Source organism: Carcharhinus amblyrhynchos, chromosome 9 (genome assembly GCF_965287045.1).
Source record: "Carcharhinus amblyrhynchos chromosome 9, sCarAmb.v2.hapA, whole genome shotgun sequence".
Lineage (NCBI taxonomy): Eukaryota > Metazoa > Chordata > Chondrichthyes > Carcharhiniformes > Carcharhinidae > Carcharhinus > Carcharhinus amblyrhynchos.
This window is the reverse complement of record NC_137332.1, coordinates 93,112,596-93,130,317: the sequence shown is the minus strand read 5'-3', so window position 1 is coordinate 93,130,317 and position 17,722 is coordinate 93,112,596. Positions and strand designations below refer to the sequence as shown.

At 42.7% G+C, this 17,722-nt stretch overlaps 3 protein-coding genes across 9 annotated transcripts in view; 2 read left to right on the top strand and 1 right to left on the bottom strand.

Annotated features, from left to right (window-relative positions):
* LOC145348055 (uncharacterized) overlaps positions 1–14,752 on the top strand; it is a 75,567-nt gene extending 60,815 nt beyond the window's left edge. Inside the window, exons 2-4 of one of the 6 annotated variants that reach the window (XM_080196181.1) lie at positions 8,594–8,636; positions 11,988–12,188; positions 12,349–14,714. In XM_080196181.1, coding sequence (XP_080052307.1) covers positions 12,449–13,312 — 864 coding nt within the window. In that variant the 5' untranslated portion in view covers positions 8,594–8,636; positions 11,988–12,188; positions 12,349–12,448 and the 3' untranslated portion in view covers positions 13,313–14,714. Of the gene's footprint in view, positions 1–8,593; positions 8,637–11,987 lie in introns of all 6 variants that reach the window. The other 5 variants (XM_080196182.1, XM_080196184.1, XM_080196185.1 and 2 more) reach the window with 5 other exon arrangements.
* On the bottom strand, positions 1,318–11,908 carry LOC145348033 (uncharacterized). Its single transcript, XM_080196153.1, has 3 exons — positions 10,421–11,908; positions 8,440–8,614; positions 1,318–6,844 (listed from the first exon to the last, which is right to left on the bottom strand). Exon 3 carries the CDS (start codon positions 6,374–6,376, stop codon positions 5,273–5,275), a length of 1,104 nt encoding a protein of 367 aa, XP_080052279.1. The 5' UTR covers positions 6,377–6,844; positions 8,440–8,614; positions 10,421–11,908; the 3' UTR covers positions 1,318–5,272.
* Positions 8,700–17,722, top strand: part of LOC145348031 (uncharacterized) — a 30,546-nt gene continuing 21,523 nt past the window's right edge. The window contains exon 1 of one of the 2 annotated variants that reach the window (XM_080196149.1): positions 8,700–8,905. The gene's annotated coding sequence lies outside the window, so the exon portion shown is untranslated. Of the gene's footprint in view, positions 8,906–16,766; positions 16,794–17,722 lie in introns of those variants that run through there. The other variant, XM_080196150.1, reaches the window with a different exon arrangement.

Here is a 17,722-nt window from a genome sequence, read left to right as displayed (position 1 = left end):
CAAACCCATGGGATCCTCAATAAGGACCTTCATCTCCTTCTGGAATGCCCTCACCTCACCTGACATTAGGGGAGCACTGACAAAACCAATTTGCCCTGGTCCCACGGGGACTTCCTGGAGGGGATACTGAGGGGTTGTCGTTTTTGATTCTAGGAAGGGCATGTTCGCAACATTCTGCTGTAATGCCCGGAGTTCTCTCGGGGTGACTTCTCTCGGAGGCATGGCCGGGGTTTCCTCAACTTTCCCCTGTTCTTCCTCACTGTCCCCGGAGTCTTGTACTGGGTGTTGTTGGACCTCCCCCGCAGCCCCTAAATTAACATTATCGACTGGTGGATTCTGGTTATTCACCAAGGGGGGATAAGGTGGAGGTAAGTGGTTCAGAACGTCCCATGATGATGGAGGGGCAGTAGGAGGATCCTTTTCTTTTTCCTTGTTTATTATATCCATGGGATATAATCGATATTCTCCTCCTCCTACCCAACAACTTGCATAGTCAATTTCTTTCTGGGACGCCGGCTGCTTCTGTCTCACATATATGTTAAGGGTCTAGCAGACCCAATCCTCATCCGAACCGTACTTTGGCCAGAAGACGGACAGACTTTGGATTGGTTCCTTTACCCAAACAAAACAACAATATTTAATCATAGTCTTCTTGTTCTTATCCTTAGTACTAGTATTATAATCCCAATCTTCCAACATCCATCCCAAAGGACTTTCTGGAGGGATGTTCCCTGGGGCCCCACCCTTCTTCCACGGTTTCCCGGCACCTTTCCCTTGCCCGGGGGACTTAGTCTTTCTTCCCCCGCCTCCCATGGTTTATATTACCACGACCCGGTCGCCAAGGCAATACTTAAAAGTCCATTTTCTTACCTTGGTCCGTGCACGGAATTGCCCGACCACGACGGTACCTGTCGTCTCCCCCTTACTCGTTCGGAACGACCTTCCTAGGATTCTCAAACAGTCCGCTGGCGGAGAGGCCCACCGACGAGTACTTGGGACCGTTCAATGAGGAATGGGACGCGTCTTCCCAGTCGTCGCCGGCGACCGTCCCACCAGGGATGTTAGGATCCCGGACGAGCCCCCAGTTGTGAGAAATGCCGCTCACAGTCAAAAAATTCAGTCGAGTCAAGTTCCGAAGGAGTAAGATATTTTATTTAATGTTCTTGCAAGACCGGGTGTCTGAAAGATAGGCACACCTTACATTGAGCTTAAGCAAGCGTTTTATTCTATTTCTACAAGCATATTAATCAATTACACAATACGTTGTTCTCCCCTAATTGGTGGTCCCTACCCTAATAGTGTGTTGTCATTCCCCTATTGGCTCATGGTGCCCTAACCACAGGTTGTGCTGTACGTTGGCTCATGTCCCAAGTCCCCTCTACTCCCCTTCTAATCACATTTCCCTGTGATTAGTTCTCATGGGAACTCATCCGTCTTATCAAGAACTGTTAACATGTCCAATTCAGACTGGCTGTAATCAGTCTTCTGCTAACTTAATTGCTGATGTCCCTACTATCTCAGTGACCTTCATCCCCCTGTAGTTAGGAAATATGCTCAGTTGCAGAAACAACACATCTTGCTTACCATTTGTCTCACAAGTATGACCTCAGTGGTAGGAAAGCTTTTAGACCTGATAATTCATTACAAAATTATCAATCACTTTGCAACTGTGGAATAATTCAGGAAAGCTAGTATTTATTTTTTTAAAGGGGCAAAAAAAGGCAACATTTCCCCAAGTGTGGCATCAGGGACTATTCTCCTTCCATTTGGCTGAGCAATCCTCCAACTTTTCTTTACTACCTCACTGTACAGTTTGCTGGGGGAAACCCACTGCCTTTACACAGCTTCCAAACTGACTGCTGTCTTATTTCTGCCACAAGACTCTGTGAGGGCCACTGGATTAAAACTAGGCAAATATTTCAGCTGTTTTTCAATTGCAAAATTGCAACTGTGCTTGACCTCCACCAGCATCCCTTACATGAAAATTAAAGTTAGTTTTTCTCTGCTTCAGTGCAGGCCTCATGAGCACTAATCTCCTGATGATTCTCTTAATCCCGTGAGATGCAGCCCACATCAAAGCAAAACTGCAACTGTCTTCCATGAGCAAACACCCAGTATTCAATAAAATAAACTTTACCTGACCATTTGATTACATAGCCCATATGAATAAATAACTTACTAATGGATATGATTGTCCTCTCTCCAGACTCCCTGGATCCATGAAGAAATCCCCGTGGAAACTGTTATTTTCAGCATCTTTTCATCTGCAGACATAATTTGGCTCCATTGCAAACTTAAAAATGACCCCCTATTGTTTATTGCTTTCACACCTCTACCCCTGACCTTGTAAGATAAACACAGGTTAGCTTTTTATTATAATAAATTCCAAGCTTGTTTGAATTGATTTACATTAAAGTTATTCCAATTTCTCAAACAGATGCTCCCATTTATTTACAAGTAAAACTTTAATTCCTGAAACTCAAATGTATATTCCAGATTATGTGAATTTTGAATTAGATTTTTGCAACAGCAGCAAAATCTCACAAACAGCAATGCGATCATAACTGAATGATCTGTTTTTGTGGTCCTGGTTGATTTTGCAAATTGATCAGGACATCAGGGATAACTTTTCTCTTCTTCTACAGCAAAGTGTAATGGGATATTTTACATTCATTTCGGAGAGCAGACAGGGCCTTGCTTTAACTCATCTGAAAGATGAAACCTCTGACAGTGCAGCATTTCCTCAGTATTGCACTGGAGTGTCATCCACGTTGCTCCATCTCCTCTTCCTTCAGTCTTATCTCTCCTCTTCATTATTATGTGCTCCTCTTATTTGTTCTAGTTATAAGAGCATTTTAAATAGAAGCATTTCAAGCCTGCTCCACCATTTATCACGATCTTGGGGTTCAGCTCCACTTTCCTGCTCACAACCCTTATCTCTTAATTCCCAATCTCCCTCTAGTTCCTTATCATCATAATTTTCCTTCTCCTCATTGCCCCTTCACTTCCACTATTGTCCTCTTCCTCCTGCTTCTCACTGGGTCATAACACTGGAGGCTATTATAGAATCATAGAATCCTGACAGAACAAATGGCCTCCTTCTGCACTATCAACTCTGCATCAACCCTCTGATAATATCTTACCCACATCTTCTCCCCCACCTTTTCTGTCTGTTGTATGTGTGCTGGAACTCTGAAGGACCAATTCACCCAATGCCACCCCCCTGTATATTGTCCCTGTAGCCCTGCACATTTTTTTATTTCAGATAATGATTCACTTCCCTCTTGAATGTCTGGAATAAACCTGCATCCACCACACTTTCAGACAGTGTATTCCAGATCCCAACCACTTGCTGTGTGAATCTGCTTCCACTGCACCCTAATCTTAACCACTCACTGTGTGAAGAAATGTTTCCTCATGTTGCCATTGTTTTGTTTCCCAATTACCTTAAGTCTGTGTCCTCCAGTCCTCAATCCTTCCACCAATAGGAACAGTTTCTCCCTGTCCAGACCCCTCATGATTTTGAAAACCTCAATCAAATTTCCTCTCAACCTTCTCTTCTCTAAGGAGAACAGTCCCAACTTCTCCAATCTATCTATGTAGCTGAAGTTGCTCATTTCTGGAACCATTTGTGTGAATCTTTTCTGCATCCTTGAATCTTTCCTATAGTTTGGTGCTCAGAACTAAGCACAATATTCTATTTGGGTCTGACCACTGTTTTTTTATGGGTTTAATATAACTTCCTTGTTTTTGTACTCCATACCCTGACTGCTAAAGCCCAGGATGCCAGATGCTTTATTAACCACTTTTTCAACCTGTTCTTCCCCTTCAGTGATTTGTGTATATATACACCCAGGACCCACTGCTCCTGTGCCCACTTTAGAGTTGTTCCCTTCATTTTTATATTGTTTCTCTGCATCCTTTCTACCAAAATGAATCATTTTATACTTCACTGCATTTAAATGTCATTTCTCCACCCATCCTGTCTGTATCCTTTTTAAGTTCTTCATTCTCCTCCTTGCTTCCAAGTCTGGTATTATCTATAATCTGAAATTATGTCCTGTACAGCAAAGTCTCTATCATTAATAGACACCAGGAGGAGCATGGGTTCAAACAATTCCCAGGGACTTTCTGATGGAGTGACAATGGGGCAGCTGGGCTCTTTCCTTTCTTGAGTCACAACCTCCATGGAGACTGATAATTTCCAGTTAATAGTTGAAAGGATGACAGATCAAAATTTCATCTTTTAGCATTTTTATTGTGTCAAATGACCAGAAAATATTATTGACTAAACACTACATTCATTTGCTGGCAACTTATATATTAAAATTTAGAAATGCTTTACTTATCACACACATAGTTACATTTTTATAACAAACAGTTTACAGTTGTTCCTAGTTTCCAAAGGGATTGCTTCATTTTCCTTTCTCAGCCGAGTAACCTCTACTCCCAAAACTACCTTTCACCTTTAGGGTATGCAGTTCATTCTAGCCCCAAGCTTGGCAAATCTTCCAGCCCCTTTTAACTCCACACAAACATGCATTCTGATAGAGTCTCAGCGGTTTACAGCATAGAAACAGGCCCTTTGGCCCGACTCGTCCGTGCCGCCCTTTTTTTTAAACCGCAAAGCTATTGCAATCGCCTGCATTTGGCCCATATCCCTGTATATCCATCTTACCCATTAACTGTCTAAATGCTTTTTAAAAGACAAAATTGTACCCGCCTCTGCCACTACCTCTGGCAGTTTGTTCCAGACAGTCACCACTCTCTGTGTTTAAAAACTTGTCCCTCCGGATCCTTTTGTATCTCTCCCCTCTCACCTTAAACCTATGCCCTCTAGTTTTAGAGTCCACTACCTTTGGGAAAAGATGTTGACTATCTAACTGATCCATGCCCCTCATTATTTTATAGACCTCTATAAGATCACCCTTAAACCTTTTATGCTCCAGGGAAAATAGTCCCAGTCCATCCAGCCTCTCCTTATAACTCAAACCATCAAGTCTCTTTAGCATTCGAGTAAATCTTTTCTGCACTCTTTCTGGTTTAATAATATCCTTTCTATAATAGGATGACCAGATTGTTTTACTTTCATCATTTTCTCTTCTTATGGTACAGTGTGGCTCTGATGATGCTTTAGGAAATTGAAGGTTTTGGTGAAAGGATTGTCACAAATGTTGCATCTGAAACATTTGTCCCTTGCATGAGTTGTCTGGTGTCCCCGGAGGTTCAAAGACACGAAGAGAGGTTTATTGCAAAGCTCACAGCTAAAGCTTTACTCCCTTGCATGGATCCTTTGGTGCAGCAAGAGTTGGGATGACCATGAGAAAGACTTGTTGCATGCCTCGCACTTGAATGGTTTCCCCCCTGTATGAATGTATAGATGAGCGCGGAGAGTCGATTTGGTTGATAGTGATTTGTTGCACACTTTGCAGGTGAACAGCTTCTCCCCAGTGTGAATGCGTTGATGTGCACGGAGGTTTGATGATTGTGTGAATGCTCGGTCACATATCTCACACTTGAAGGGTTTCTCCCCCGTGTGAATTCTCTGGTGCGTCACGAGTTCGGAGCTTTGGGTGAAAGCCATCTCACAAACTTCACACCTGAATGGTTTCTCACCTGTGTGAATCCTCTGGTGTATCAGGAGACTCGAAGATGTCACAAAAGCTTTATCACAAACCTCACACTTGAAGGGTTTCTGCCCTGTGTGGATCATCTGGTGGATCAGGAGGTTCCCTAACTGTGTGAAGGCTTTGTCACACAGCTCACACTTCACTGGTTTCTCCCCAGTGTGAATGCGTTGGTGAACACGGAGGGCTGATGACTGTGCAAATGATTTGCCACATAGTTTGCATATGAATGGTTTCTCCCCAGTGTGAATGTGTCGATGTTCACGGAGACTCCATGGCTTTGTGAATGATTTATTACATGCCTCACAGGTAAACAGCTTCTCACCTGTATGAGTGCGCTGGTGTTTGCGGAGTGATGATGAGTTTGAGAACAATTTGTTACAAACATCGCATGTGAATGGTTTCTCCCCAGTGTGAATGCGTTTGTGAATGCGGAGTTGCGATGAATGCAAGAATGATTTGCCACACACTTCACATGTGAATGGTTTTTCTCCTGTGTGTGTGCGTTGGTGTACAAGGAGGTTCGATGATTGTGAGAACGATTTTCCACACACTTCGCACATAAATGGTTTCTCCCCTGTGTGACTGCGTTGGTGAATCACGAGACTCGATGATTGTGTGAACCTTTTGTTACAAACGTCACACTTGAATGGCTTTTCCCCAGTGTGGATGCGTCGATGGTTCATGAGTGTCGATGACTTAGTGAAGGCTCGGTCACACACCTCACAATTGAACTTTTTCTCTTCCATTTAGCTGTCCTTGTGTTAACAGTTGTGCAACAGATGTGTCATGCATGTTAGGAGATTGCATAAGCCTGTGGAGCCCATCTCGCACTTGACCAGCCTCTCATGGGTCAGTGATTCATGAGGCTCAATGAATGATTAAAGCTCTCGCCACATAAGGTGCCCACTCACACTTCTTCCCAGCCTCACCCTGACTGATCCCTCACGGGTAAACCTTCAGAAAGGTTGGTTATGATGAAAGGTTACATACAACTGACCAGTTTCAGATTTGATGATATGTCAAATCCCGCCCCCCACCGATCTGACTGATTTCCAGATTATGGTTTCACTGCCCAACCTTCCCTGTGAAGAGCAACTCTGTGAAGGAACTGGTGGCCTTCCTGCTGTTGTATAGTTATTCCTTAGGTGATGGTCAGGATCTATTTGCAGAGTCTATCCTCTCTGTATTCTCTGGTGTAGTACAGTGCAATCCTTCTGTAAAACAGGAAAAGGAAACATGATTTCATCCAATTCCCTTTCCTCCTTTGCTAAGGCGATGACTCCTCAGTTACAGCCTCTACCACAGTGAGTGCCAATCTGTTGTTCCCTGTGTGAAGATCAGAGACAAGTACTCTCAGCACCTCAGTAGGATGCTGGGTTTGATCATCCATTCACTATTTCTGACTGAAGACACTTCAATATTGTGTCTGGATTTGAGAGGTCTACCGAGTGTTACTCCAATATGTTGATTGTGGGACTGTTTAATTTTTTTTTAAACCTATTCCTTATGGTGTTTAACTTTCATGTAGCCTCTGTATTACTGTAGAGAAGAGAGAAGGAACAAGGAAGTGGAGGATAAACAGGCAAGAACAAAAAGAGAAAAAGATCATAAATAGGAGAAGCCTATCAAGCCTGCTCTGCCACTGTATAAGATGATGCCTTATCTCCACTTCCAGCCACCACCACCACCAACCATTGATTCCCTTGTTGATCAGAAATCAGCCTGGAATATATTGAGTGACCCCATTACTCTGTTGGGTAGAGAATTCCAGAGTGTAACAATCCCTAACTCATTCTGAAATCTTATTTTTAAACAATGCCTCCTAGTTTTATATTCACCCAAGAAGGAGTGACAGAAGTAGGAGAGAGTATATGAATGCAAGTATCAGTGGAATAGAAGGAGAATTAGACAGGAGGAGAGGGAGAGAGAGAGAGAGTAGGTAAGGGGGGAACAAAGGAAGAGATGATAGAAGGAGAGAGAGTAAATGACTCTACAGAGTAAATTATTGCATTAAATTGAATATAACACTCAGAACAGCAGTAGAGGTGACTGGACTTTTGTGGAATAGCTGCTTCCCCAAGGTACTAAGAGTGATAGATAACATGGCATTAAAGAGAAGAATTACAGAGCTCCCGGAACAGAAAATAATTGCTCCTTCACATTGTGTGTAATGACTGTCTGAGAATAGTCCATGTGAACGTCACTTACACTGGATCATCCCACAATGCTTTCATTGTCAGGAACCTGGACATCACGCCCATAGTCAGGGAAGGTGAGTGACCTGGCGGTCAGTTGATTAGGGACAAGCCCATCTGTGGCTGCTGTCACCATTTCACGTACCACACACTGAGGAGGAAATGTTATTTGTTGGTGCTCATGTCCCTGTGAGGGAATCTCTCCAAATACTTGGGCAACCTTTTCTCTCCTTCTCAGATGTCCCTTTCTTGTGTACCATGTCTCCTTTGCCCCTTTTTCCTATGTTTCCCCTCTCCCATGTCTCTGTATTTTTTGGGTCTATATCCCTCCATTCCTCCCCTCACTCAAGTGTCCCCCTCTCCTGTGCATGTGCTGATCCCACCACTGCACATCATCACTGCCTTGGATGGTGTTGATCTTCCTTTTCTGATCTGCTGTCAAACGCATCCGAGGTTACACATCCCACACTGATGTTGTCAGTTTGAAAGTCTCAGAGGACGAAAAATGCTATTCCCAAACCAGAAATCTCTGTCAAACGTTTACCAGGGGAACTGAGACAGCAGCTGCAATATATGAGGTTTTAAGTGAGATAATGACAAGTTTAAACCCCCACCTGATCTGCTGCTCAAAGTCGCCTCCGTTTCACCGGTCAGTTTCCCAAGCTTCAGGAAACTCCTGTTCCTCCAGAAACATTTGGATTGGCTGTGAGAGACGTCAATCAGAGAGCCCACCCACTCTGACCATTCTCTCCTCTTCCTCTTTCACAGCTGCTTCACTTCCTGTAAGGACTGAAAGCCGAGTCAGGAGATGGTGAGTGAAGGAGCAGAATTTATAATAATTACATTGCATCATATCTACACTAATGTTCAGCCAGTCTGACTATCCTGTGGGGAATCAGGTGTGGAAATGCCCCTTATGCTGTGTGAGAAGATCCAGCTGAGAGACCTGTTTACTCGGTGCTTTGTGCTGAGCTGTTTGATTGGAGCTGTGTGTTGGATATTGAGTGTGTTTATTGGAAGCATTTCCCTTCTGATTTACAGGCTGAGTTTTGTTGATGGGTCATTGCTGAATATGAGAAGGTGAGGTGTAATTATCTGGGAGGTGCAGAGTGATTGAGGATTCTTACTGATTTCGTATTGTTAATTATTATTGTGTGTGTGTTGGCAGCTGGTTATTATCCTTTGGACTGTGAATGGTCAGTCTGTTTGTTTGAAGGGATCTGGATGCTTCCTATATTTTGAAATCCCTCCAAGACTTCACACCACCCTATATTGAATTTTGGAGAGGATGCAGAAGAGATTTACTAGAATTGTTCCAGGATTGAGGGATTACAGTTACTAAATAGAATGGGATTATTTCCCTGAGCACAGTCTGGATTGGTGTAAATTGTGGCATTGTAAATCAGAGGCCCAGGCTAATGCTGTGGGGACCTCAGTGTGAACAGTAAACTTTGAATTCAATAAAAATTTACAGTTAATTATCTGATGATGACTATGAAAACATTGTCAATTGTGCTAGGGTACCAGATCTGAAACCCCAAGGTTTATTGTGAAGCCAGACTTGACCCCAACAATTTTCTATTTTGGCATTAATGTGAGCAGAGGATGTTTCAATCCAGGGGCAATTCTACTGACAAATTAGGGTGCTTTTATCAAAACAAACTTTATTTAATAACACAGTTTAACTATAACAAATTAGTTTAACTTTTAACAATTGAACAATACTTAAACATGGCAAGGTATAATTCTTAACTGCTAATCTATCACTATTAGTTACAATTCAAACAATAATCTATTTATAGACTTAAAACCCTCTTTAAAATTTGTTAGCAAACACAGGCATACTTGCTTTCACTTAGATTAAGACTCATGAAGCTTTCAGCCTCTAGAGAGAGAGAGACAGACAGAGACTCACCTGATAGAGGTTTATAAAATGTTGAGAGGTATAGATAGGGTGGATTCTCAGAGGCTATTTCCCAGGGCTGAAATGGTCGCTACGAGAGGACACAGATTTAAGGTGCTGGGGAGCAGGTACAGAGGAGATGCCGGGGTAAGTTTTTCACTCAGAGGGTGGTGAGTGAATGGAATCGGCTGCCGTCAGTGGTGGTGGTGGAGGCGAACTCGCTGGAGTCTTTTAAGAGACTTCTGGATGAGTACATGGGATTTAATGGGATTGAGAGCTATAGATAGGCCTGGTAGGTATGGATTGGCGCAACTTGTGGGCCGAAGGGCCTGTTTGTGCTGTAGTGTTCTATGTTCTTTTCTCCATCAAGTAGCAACTGCTCTTTGTTTAAAATGCAGATTTTTCCTGCAAGTTTAGCTCCTCTCATTAAACACATGACTCTACGTACCTTGTCTAAAATCCTAACAGCATAAGCAAAAGTCCATTAGCACATTCTGAGCTAAGATCAGCTATTATCTTGCATTCTCAGCATTTGAGCTGCAAGTTTTCCCAGACAAATCAACCCTGTAACAAAACACTGCCTTTTAATACAGCCCCACCTTAAATGTAAAATGTATCAAAATAGCACAATTGTTGTAAAAACCCATCTGGACCATGAATGTCGTTGAGGGAAGGAAATATGCTGTCCTTACCTGATCTGGCCAACATGTGACTCCAGATTCACAGCAATGTGGGCGACTGTTAGATGTCCTCTGAAATTCCCCGGCAAATCACTCAGCATAAGGGTAATTTGAGATGGGCTATAAATGCTGGCCCAGACTGCAAGCCCACATCCTATGAATGAACTTTAAAAAAGCCCAGCACCACAGCAATCTGTCTGTCGTACCTATGGACACATTTATTGAAATATCTTTTAATGTCTTTTAATTTTACCTGAGGGCGTTTTCCTTTCCCAAAAGGCTGAGCTTGGATTTGATAGTTGTGCCAGTGCTGTGGCTGAAAGCTGATATTACCAACAGGAAGGATGGAGCCGTTAATCTAAACTGTACAAATCTCTTCTTTCACCACCCATCTTAAACCGGAAGGTTTTTGGCTCCGCTTCCTCTTTTATCAGCAGCCACTGGGGCATTTCCCAGCTCCTCTGTTTTGGTGTGATCCTGTTTCATTTAATTAGTCCATAGCTAATTAAACTCAAAGGGTTAGTTGATCTGTGCACATTTAAATGTGGAAAAGGAGTCACAACATTGTCATCTTTGTAGTGATATAGTCAAAGGGGGATAGCGAAAGGAAAGTTTACAGGCAGAGGCTCAGAGAAAACAAATATTGTTTCTCATGGTTTCCAGAATCAGTCCAATTCAGTATTCTTTCAGAGGTTGGTGAGCTGAAAACCAGTGCTGGTTTCTAATGTTGTTGACTTTACATATTGAGATAGGTCTGCAGAGGTGAATCAGTCTTGTAGACAATGATACAGAATTTCCAGTAGGAGCTGTATAGATGGGGCTAAATGTCCAATCTGGTTCAGAGCTCCTTGTCTATGATGCTGCAAGTTAGGTGGTAAAATAGCAGACTGAAACTTTGCAGTTCCACAAACTAAGGGGTCATGTCATATGGCTTCCATCTCTCCACCCTAGCTTTGACAAGTGTTGTGTATCCCTCGTTTGGGACCCCAAGATGGTTTATTGTGAGGCCCTTTGTCTTAATTGATGAGTAGACTCCAATTGGACAGCCTGGGTTATGAAATGCAGGTGGCATTTGTATAGGTCTTTTTGTATGTGGTGCACGGGTGGCACAGTGGGTAGCTCTGTTGCCTCACAGCGACAGGGTCTAGGTTTGATTCCATGTGAAGTTTGCACATTCTCCCCATGTCTGCATGGGTTTCTTCTGGGTGCTCCAGTTTCCTCCCACAGTCAAAAGATGTGCAGGTTAGATGGATTAGTCATGCTAAATTGTTTATTAGTGTCCCAAGATATATATTTATATAAGTTAGGGGGAGTAACAGGGTAAAATCTGTGTGGTTATGAGATTGGACCTGGGTAAGACTTGATGGGTAGAATGACCTCCTTCTTCATTGTACGGATTCTATGAAACTGAAATGTGTGACAGTCAAGTCAGGAAAAAGAAAGGACTTGCATCTGATCCCCTGACAGGGGAATAACAGACTGGCACTCACTGTGGAACATTCTCTTAGTGGGGAATCATCACTTTCAGTAAAGAATGAGAGAATTGGAGGAAATCATGTCTCCTTTTCCTGTTTTACAGAAGGATTGCACTGTACTATACCAGAGGATAGACACTGCAGATAGATTCTGATCATCACCCCAGGGATTACTCTGCAACTGTGGACAGATATCCAGTCCCTTCCTCATTGCTCAACACAGAGAAGGTTGGACATTTTTGAAACCATCACCTGGAAATCGGTCTGGCCAGGAGAGCTTTGATGTATCATCAGATCTGAAACTGGTCAGTGGTGTGGAACCTTCTATCAGAAGCAACCTTTCTGAAGGTTTGGCTGTGGGTGATTGGTCAGGGTGAGGCTGGGAAGAAGTGTAAGGGGGCTCCAACTGTGATGAGAGCCTCAGTCATTCATCCAGTCTCATGAATCACTGATTTGTTCCTACAGGTGAGATTACTCAACTGTGAAGAGGGCTACAGAAGCTCATAGGATTTCTTGATACACAAAGTGCATCTTAAACAACCAGAGTTAAGAAAAGGGCAGCCACATGGAAGGGAAACGATTCAAGTGTGATGCTTGTGATAAAGCTTTTGTGACATCTTCGAGCCTTCTGTTACACCAAAGGATTCACACAGGTGAGAAACTTCTCAGATGTGAGGTGTGTGAGGCAGTTTTCACCAATTTTTCCAATCTCTTGAGGCACCAGAGGATTCACACAGGAGAGAGGCCATTCATGTGTGAGGTGTGTTACAAATCATTCTCTCAGTCATCCACGCTCCGCAGTCACCAACGCATTCACACTGGGGAAAAACCTTTCACGTGTGAGGTGTGTGAGAAATCATTTACATGGTCCTCAAACCTTCTCAGCCATCAACGCATTCACACTGGGGAGAAACCATACACGTGCGAGGTGTGTGACAAATCATTCTCACGGTCATCGGAGCTCCGTGTCCACCAACGCGTTCACACCGGGGAGAAACCATTCACGTGTGACGTGTGCAACAAATCATTCTCCGAGTCATCAGCCCTCCGGGAACATCAACGCATTCACACAGGTGAGAAACCGTTCACATGCCAAGTGTGTGATAAATCATTTTCACGATCATCAGACCTCCGTGTTCACCAACGCACCCACACAGGGGAGAGACCATTCACATGCGAGGTGTGTGATGAATCATTTGCTCAGTCATCCACCCTCCGTGTTCACCAGCGCACCCATACAGGGGAGAGACCGTTCAAGTGTGAGGTATGTGACAAAGCTTTCTCACGGTTATCAAAGCTCCTGATCCATCAGAGGATCCACACAGGGGAGAAACCGTTCATGTGTGACGTGTGCTACAAATCATTCTCACAGTCATCGAGTCTCCGCAGACACCAGCGCATTCACGTGATAGTAACCGTTCAAGTGTGATGAGTGTGACATAACCTTCCCAAAAGCTTCTGATTCATCAGAGATCCACATAAGGGAGTAACACTTCAAATTGGAGATTTGTGATAAGGCCTTCTTGACAACTTCAATGTGAAATATTGGTATGAATTCTGTAATGAAACCTTCATAGTTCTGAGTGAACCCACATGGGAACTACCAAACTAAGTTCTTGCCCAGTTTGTCATCAGAGTGCGAGTCTCTACACAAGCTTAGAGCAAAGGAAGTTCAGTGGTATTGGGACACAGCCAAGAAGCAGCTTTCACTCGCATCAAACAGTTAATGACAACAACGTCAGCGCTGAGTTACTGTGATGTTAATGATGAAGTCACCCTGCAGTGAGATGCCAGTGAAACAGAACTTGGAGCAACATCATGTAGCAAGTACAACCAGTTGTGCTTGTATCCAGAGCATTAACACAAACTGAATGATGCTATGCACAGATTGAGAAAGAGTTTCTGGATATTGCCTTTGTGATCATTTCAATCAGTACCTGTTTGGGAGAGAGAAAGTAGTGGTAGAGTCTGACCACAAATCATTTCAAAGCATTTTTCTTAAACCACTTCTATCTACTCCAAAGGAAGTTATTTCGTTTGCAGAGATATTGCTTGGAAGTGAACACCTGAATGTTTTAAAGATTGAGCAGGATTTTCTGGCCACACTCGCCCCAAGACTGGAAAATCTGGCCTGAGGTCAACAGATCTTTGCACGGTCTGCCCCCACCCGCTACGATTACCTTGGCAGGCGGAACAGGAAAAATTCTGCTCTAGGGTTGAGATGTTCCCTTCTTGCCAGTGGAGAGTATTGTTGCAAATGGCACAGGAAAATTTGGAGAGTGACCACAAGTCAACTTTTGACTGCTTTATAAACATTCTCGTCTCACCCACGATGATGTCTGTTGCTGGCAGGATCGGAAAATCACAATCTATGTGTGCAGTGCATCTGTTAGAACATACTAGGAAGAACACACAACTTTTTGTTCATGTATGGTCATTTGGTTTATGGATTCTGTTTCGTGTTCGAGTTTGATTGATGTATTTTTGATTGTGTTAATTGATTCTTTTGATCTTTTGTGATTGGAGTTTGAGGGCTAATTAGACAGAAGCTTCCAGAGAGAAGATTTAGTTTCTGGCAGAGACCAGTGGATGGGTATAGAATCCTGTAATTTATCAGATGTTTTCTTTAAGTAACTTAAATAAACCTCTTTAGATTTTGAACTAGTGTCATCTCTATCTACACTGTTCTGAGATGAATCATGTATCCAGGATATAAAGATATAAAACTGGTGATATGTAACACTGTATCTGGCACAACTTGCAAATGATAATATTTTAATAAAAAATAAGATCTTTAGATAAATACCTTGGTTTATTGTGATCTTGATGTGACCTAATATGACTACATAAAGAAAGGATTAAGGACATTTTATACCACGCATGGGACATTTTAAAAAATTCTGATTTTTCCAAATAGGAATAACACGAGTTTCCTGATGCTTGGGAAACTGCTCGGTAAAACAGAGGTGACTTTGAGCAGCAGATCAGGTGAGGCTTTAAACTTGTAATTGTCCCATCTGAATAAAACCTCACTTACTGCAGCTGCTGTCTCAGTTCCCCTGGTCAATGTTTGACAGAGATTTCTAATGTGGGAATAGCATTCTTCATCCTCGGAGGCTTTCAAACTGACAACATCAGAGTGGGATGTGTAGCCTCGGATGTGTTTGACAGCAGATCAGAAGAGGAAGCTCTGCCGCATCTAAGACAGTGATGATGTGCAGTGGTGAGATCAGCACATGACAGGTGGGAGGGACAAAGGATGGCGGGGAGGAATTTTCTCCAGTTCGCTTCCTCTGTCTCTGAAGGTAGTTTTTAATCTGGTTAGAATTAGATTTTAATGTAAGAAGTCAGGTTTATTAAAATAAAGGAATGAAAGGCAAGCATCTTGATTGAGTTAATTACACAAGGCCAAGGAAGCCATTTTGAGACTAATGATAGTGTCTTCTTGAGCTATTTTGTATTCTGCATTATTGTATCACAACGTTAAGATTAATTCAAAGCCTCAAATAAACCTTGATTGAGTTATATAACTATTATATTGCAAGAGAATAGGATTTAGGAGCATGGTAGGTCAATTAACCTTTTAAACCAGCTCATTTGATAAGATCAAGGCTTTTCTGTCTGTCCCCCATTCTTTATCAAAAATCTATCTAACTCAGCCTTAAATAAACTCAATGACTTGGCCAGTGTTTTCTGGGGAAGAGAATTCCACAGACTAATGACTTCTGGAGAGAAAAATATTCTTCTCCTTTGTCTTAAAGCCGAGCCATTTCATTCTGAACCTGTGCCTCCAAGTTCTAGCCTTCCCCAGAAGAGACCACATCATCCTGTGATCCACCCTATCAAGTCACCTCAGGACCTTAAATGTTTCAATATGATCACCTCTCATTCTTCTAAACTCCAGTGAGCTCAATGTTTCTTCATAAGATAAGCTCTTCATCTGAATACAATATTCAGCTCATGTCACACCCTGAATCAGTCAAAATAACAAAGCATCTGAAAATGACTCAAGATCTTTCTCAGAACATGAAATAAATCTTGTAGGAGTGGAAAGTGAACATATTACATTGCTATTATATCGAGGTATGGTGGGCTGAGGAAACTCAAGTCTGTACAGACTCACCCCCAGGCCCTCACCATACTCAGGATAGTAATCCTCCCAGATAGGAGAGTACAAACATTCCTCATGGTATCAGTCAAACATCTATCACCTGAAGAGGATCTGTGCACAATTCACATCACCAACTAAAGCAGGGTCTGATTCTATCCTATATCCACTCCTTAGAACTGGCTCACTTTATTAATACATACAGATCTAATTCCCAACTCTGTCCTTTGACTCTCCGTTCACTGCAATGCTTCTATAGCACCAATCTGATATAATCACTTCCTCAAAATCCAGCCTCTGGACACTTGTCCCCAAAATTACCTTTATTCTTTACCTTCTCGGTCAATCACCTTGTTCATCAAGTCAAAAGGGACGAAGGTCTGAGTGTTTCTGGTACACAACTAGTTTAGCTATCCATCACCAGATCAGCTAAACCTCTGCACCCTCAGAATAGACAACACTTTCTGAAATGGTGTGGGAACATAAGGTCATGTGACAAGTAGCCATTTTGAAATCTCTTACAGCTACCATGCTTAGAAGCAATGGTGGTCTGGAGATATTGCCAATGGAGAACTAAAGTCCCATCTCACTCTCTCAAATTTGCATACAAGCAGTTGGAAGAGACCTCATCCTGTGAGACACTGCCAGATTGAGAGTGTATAGGAAATTTTGGGGCACAGTAGGAATTAAGTGCGAGGTGAAAGAGTTTGCTTTTTATGTTCTTTGCTTTCTAACTTTTTAATTGTCAGAGTGGACTTGCCCTGCTGCAGGAGTAGATGTTCCCAAGGGAAAGAGCTGATTGGTAAGTAATCAGTAAGTTGTTTTTATTTTCTTGAATTTAAAGCTATATTAAGGAAAGGTAAGAGTCCTAGCTTTTTAAAAAGTAACTTAAATAATTTTGTAATTGGCATGAATTTGATTAAGAGTCTTTTAACCAAAAATGTGAATGGGGAGGTCAATCCATATTCTGCATGGCCTGAAGCTTTTGGGAATTCCTAGGCTTTCCTTGCAGTCTGGTTGACCACATTTGCAGTAAGTGCCACCAGTTTGACAAGCTTTAGAGCTGGGTATTGGAGCTTGAGCTTCGGTTGGAGAAACAGCAGTGCATCTGCAAGGCTGAAAAGTTTGTAGATAGCATGTTTTTAGACGTGGTCACCCCAAAACTTAAGTGCAATCAGAGAAAAAAGGTGATCAGTCAGAAGAAGGGGGCAGGAAAGCCTAGAGTACATCTCGAGAATAATTTTTCTGTGTTGGAAAACTTGAAGTGATGGTTCCTCTGGGTAGTGCAGCCAGAGCAAAGTTCACGAAACTGAGTGGCTTACCCGCATAAGGCGGGGAGGAACAAGAGTGGAAGAGCAATAGCAGCAGGATAGTGAGGGGTGCAGACAGACATTTCTGCACCCACAGATGTGATCCTAATATGGTGTGCTGCCTCCTTGGTATCACAGTCAAGGATGTCACTGAATGGCTGCAGGGCATTCTGAAAGGGAGGGTGAACAGTCAGAGGTCATAATTCACATTGGTGCCAAAAACCATAGGTAAAAAGAGGGATAATGTCCTATAGCAGGAATTTAGGGAGCAAGTGTGCAGATTGAAAAGCGGGACCTCAAACGTAATCTCTGGATTATTACCAGTGTCATGTCCTGGTATATATAAAAGTAGGAAGATAGAGCAGATGAATGTGTGGCTGAAGGGAAAGTGCAGAAGGCCTTCTGAATCATTGGATCTGTT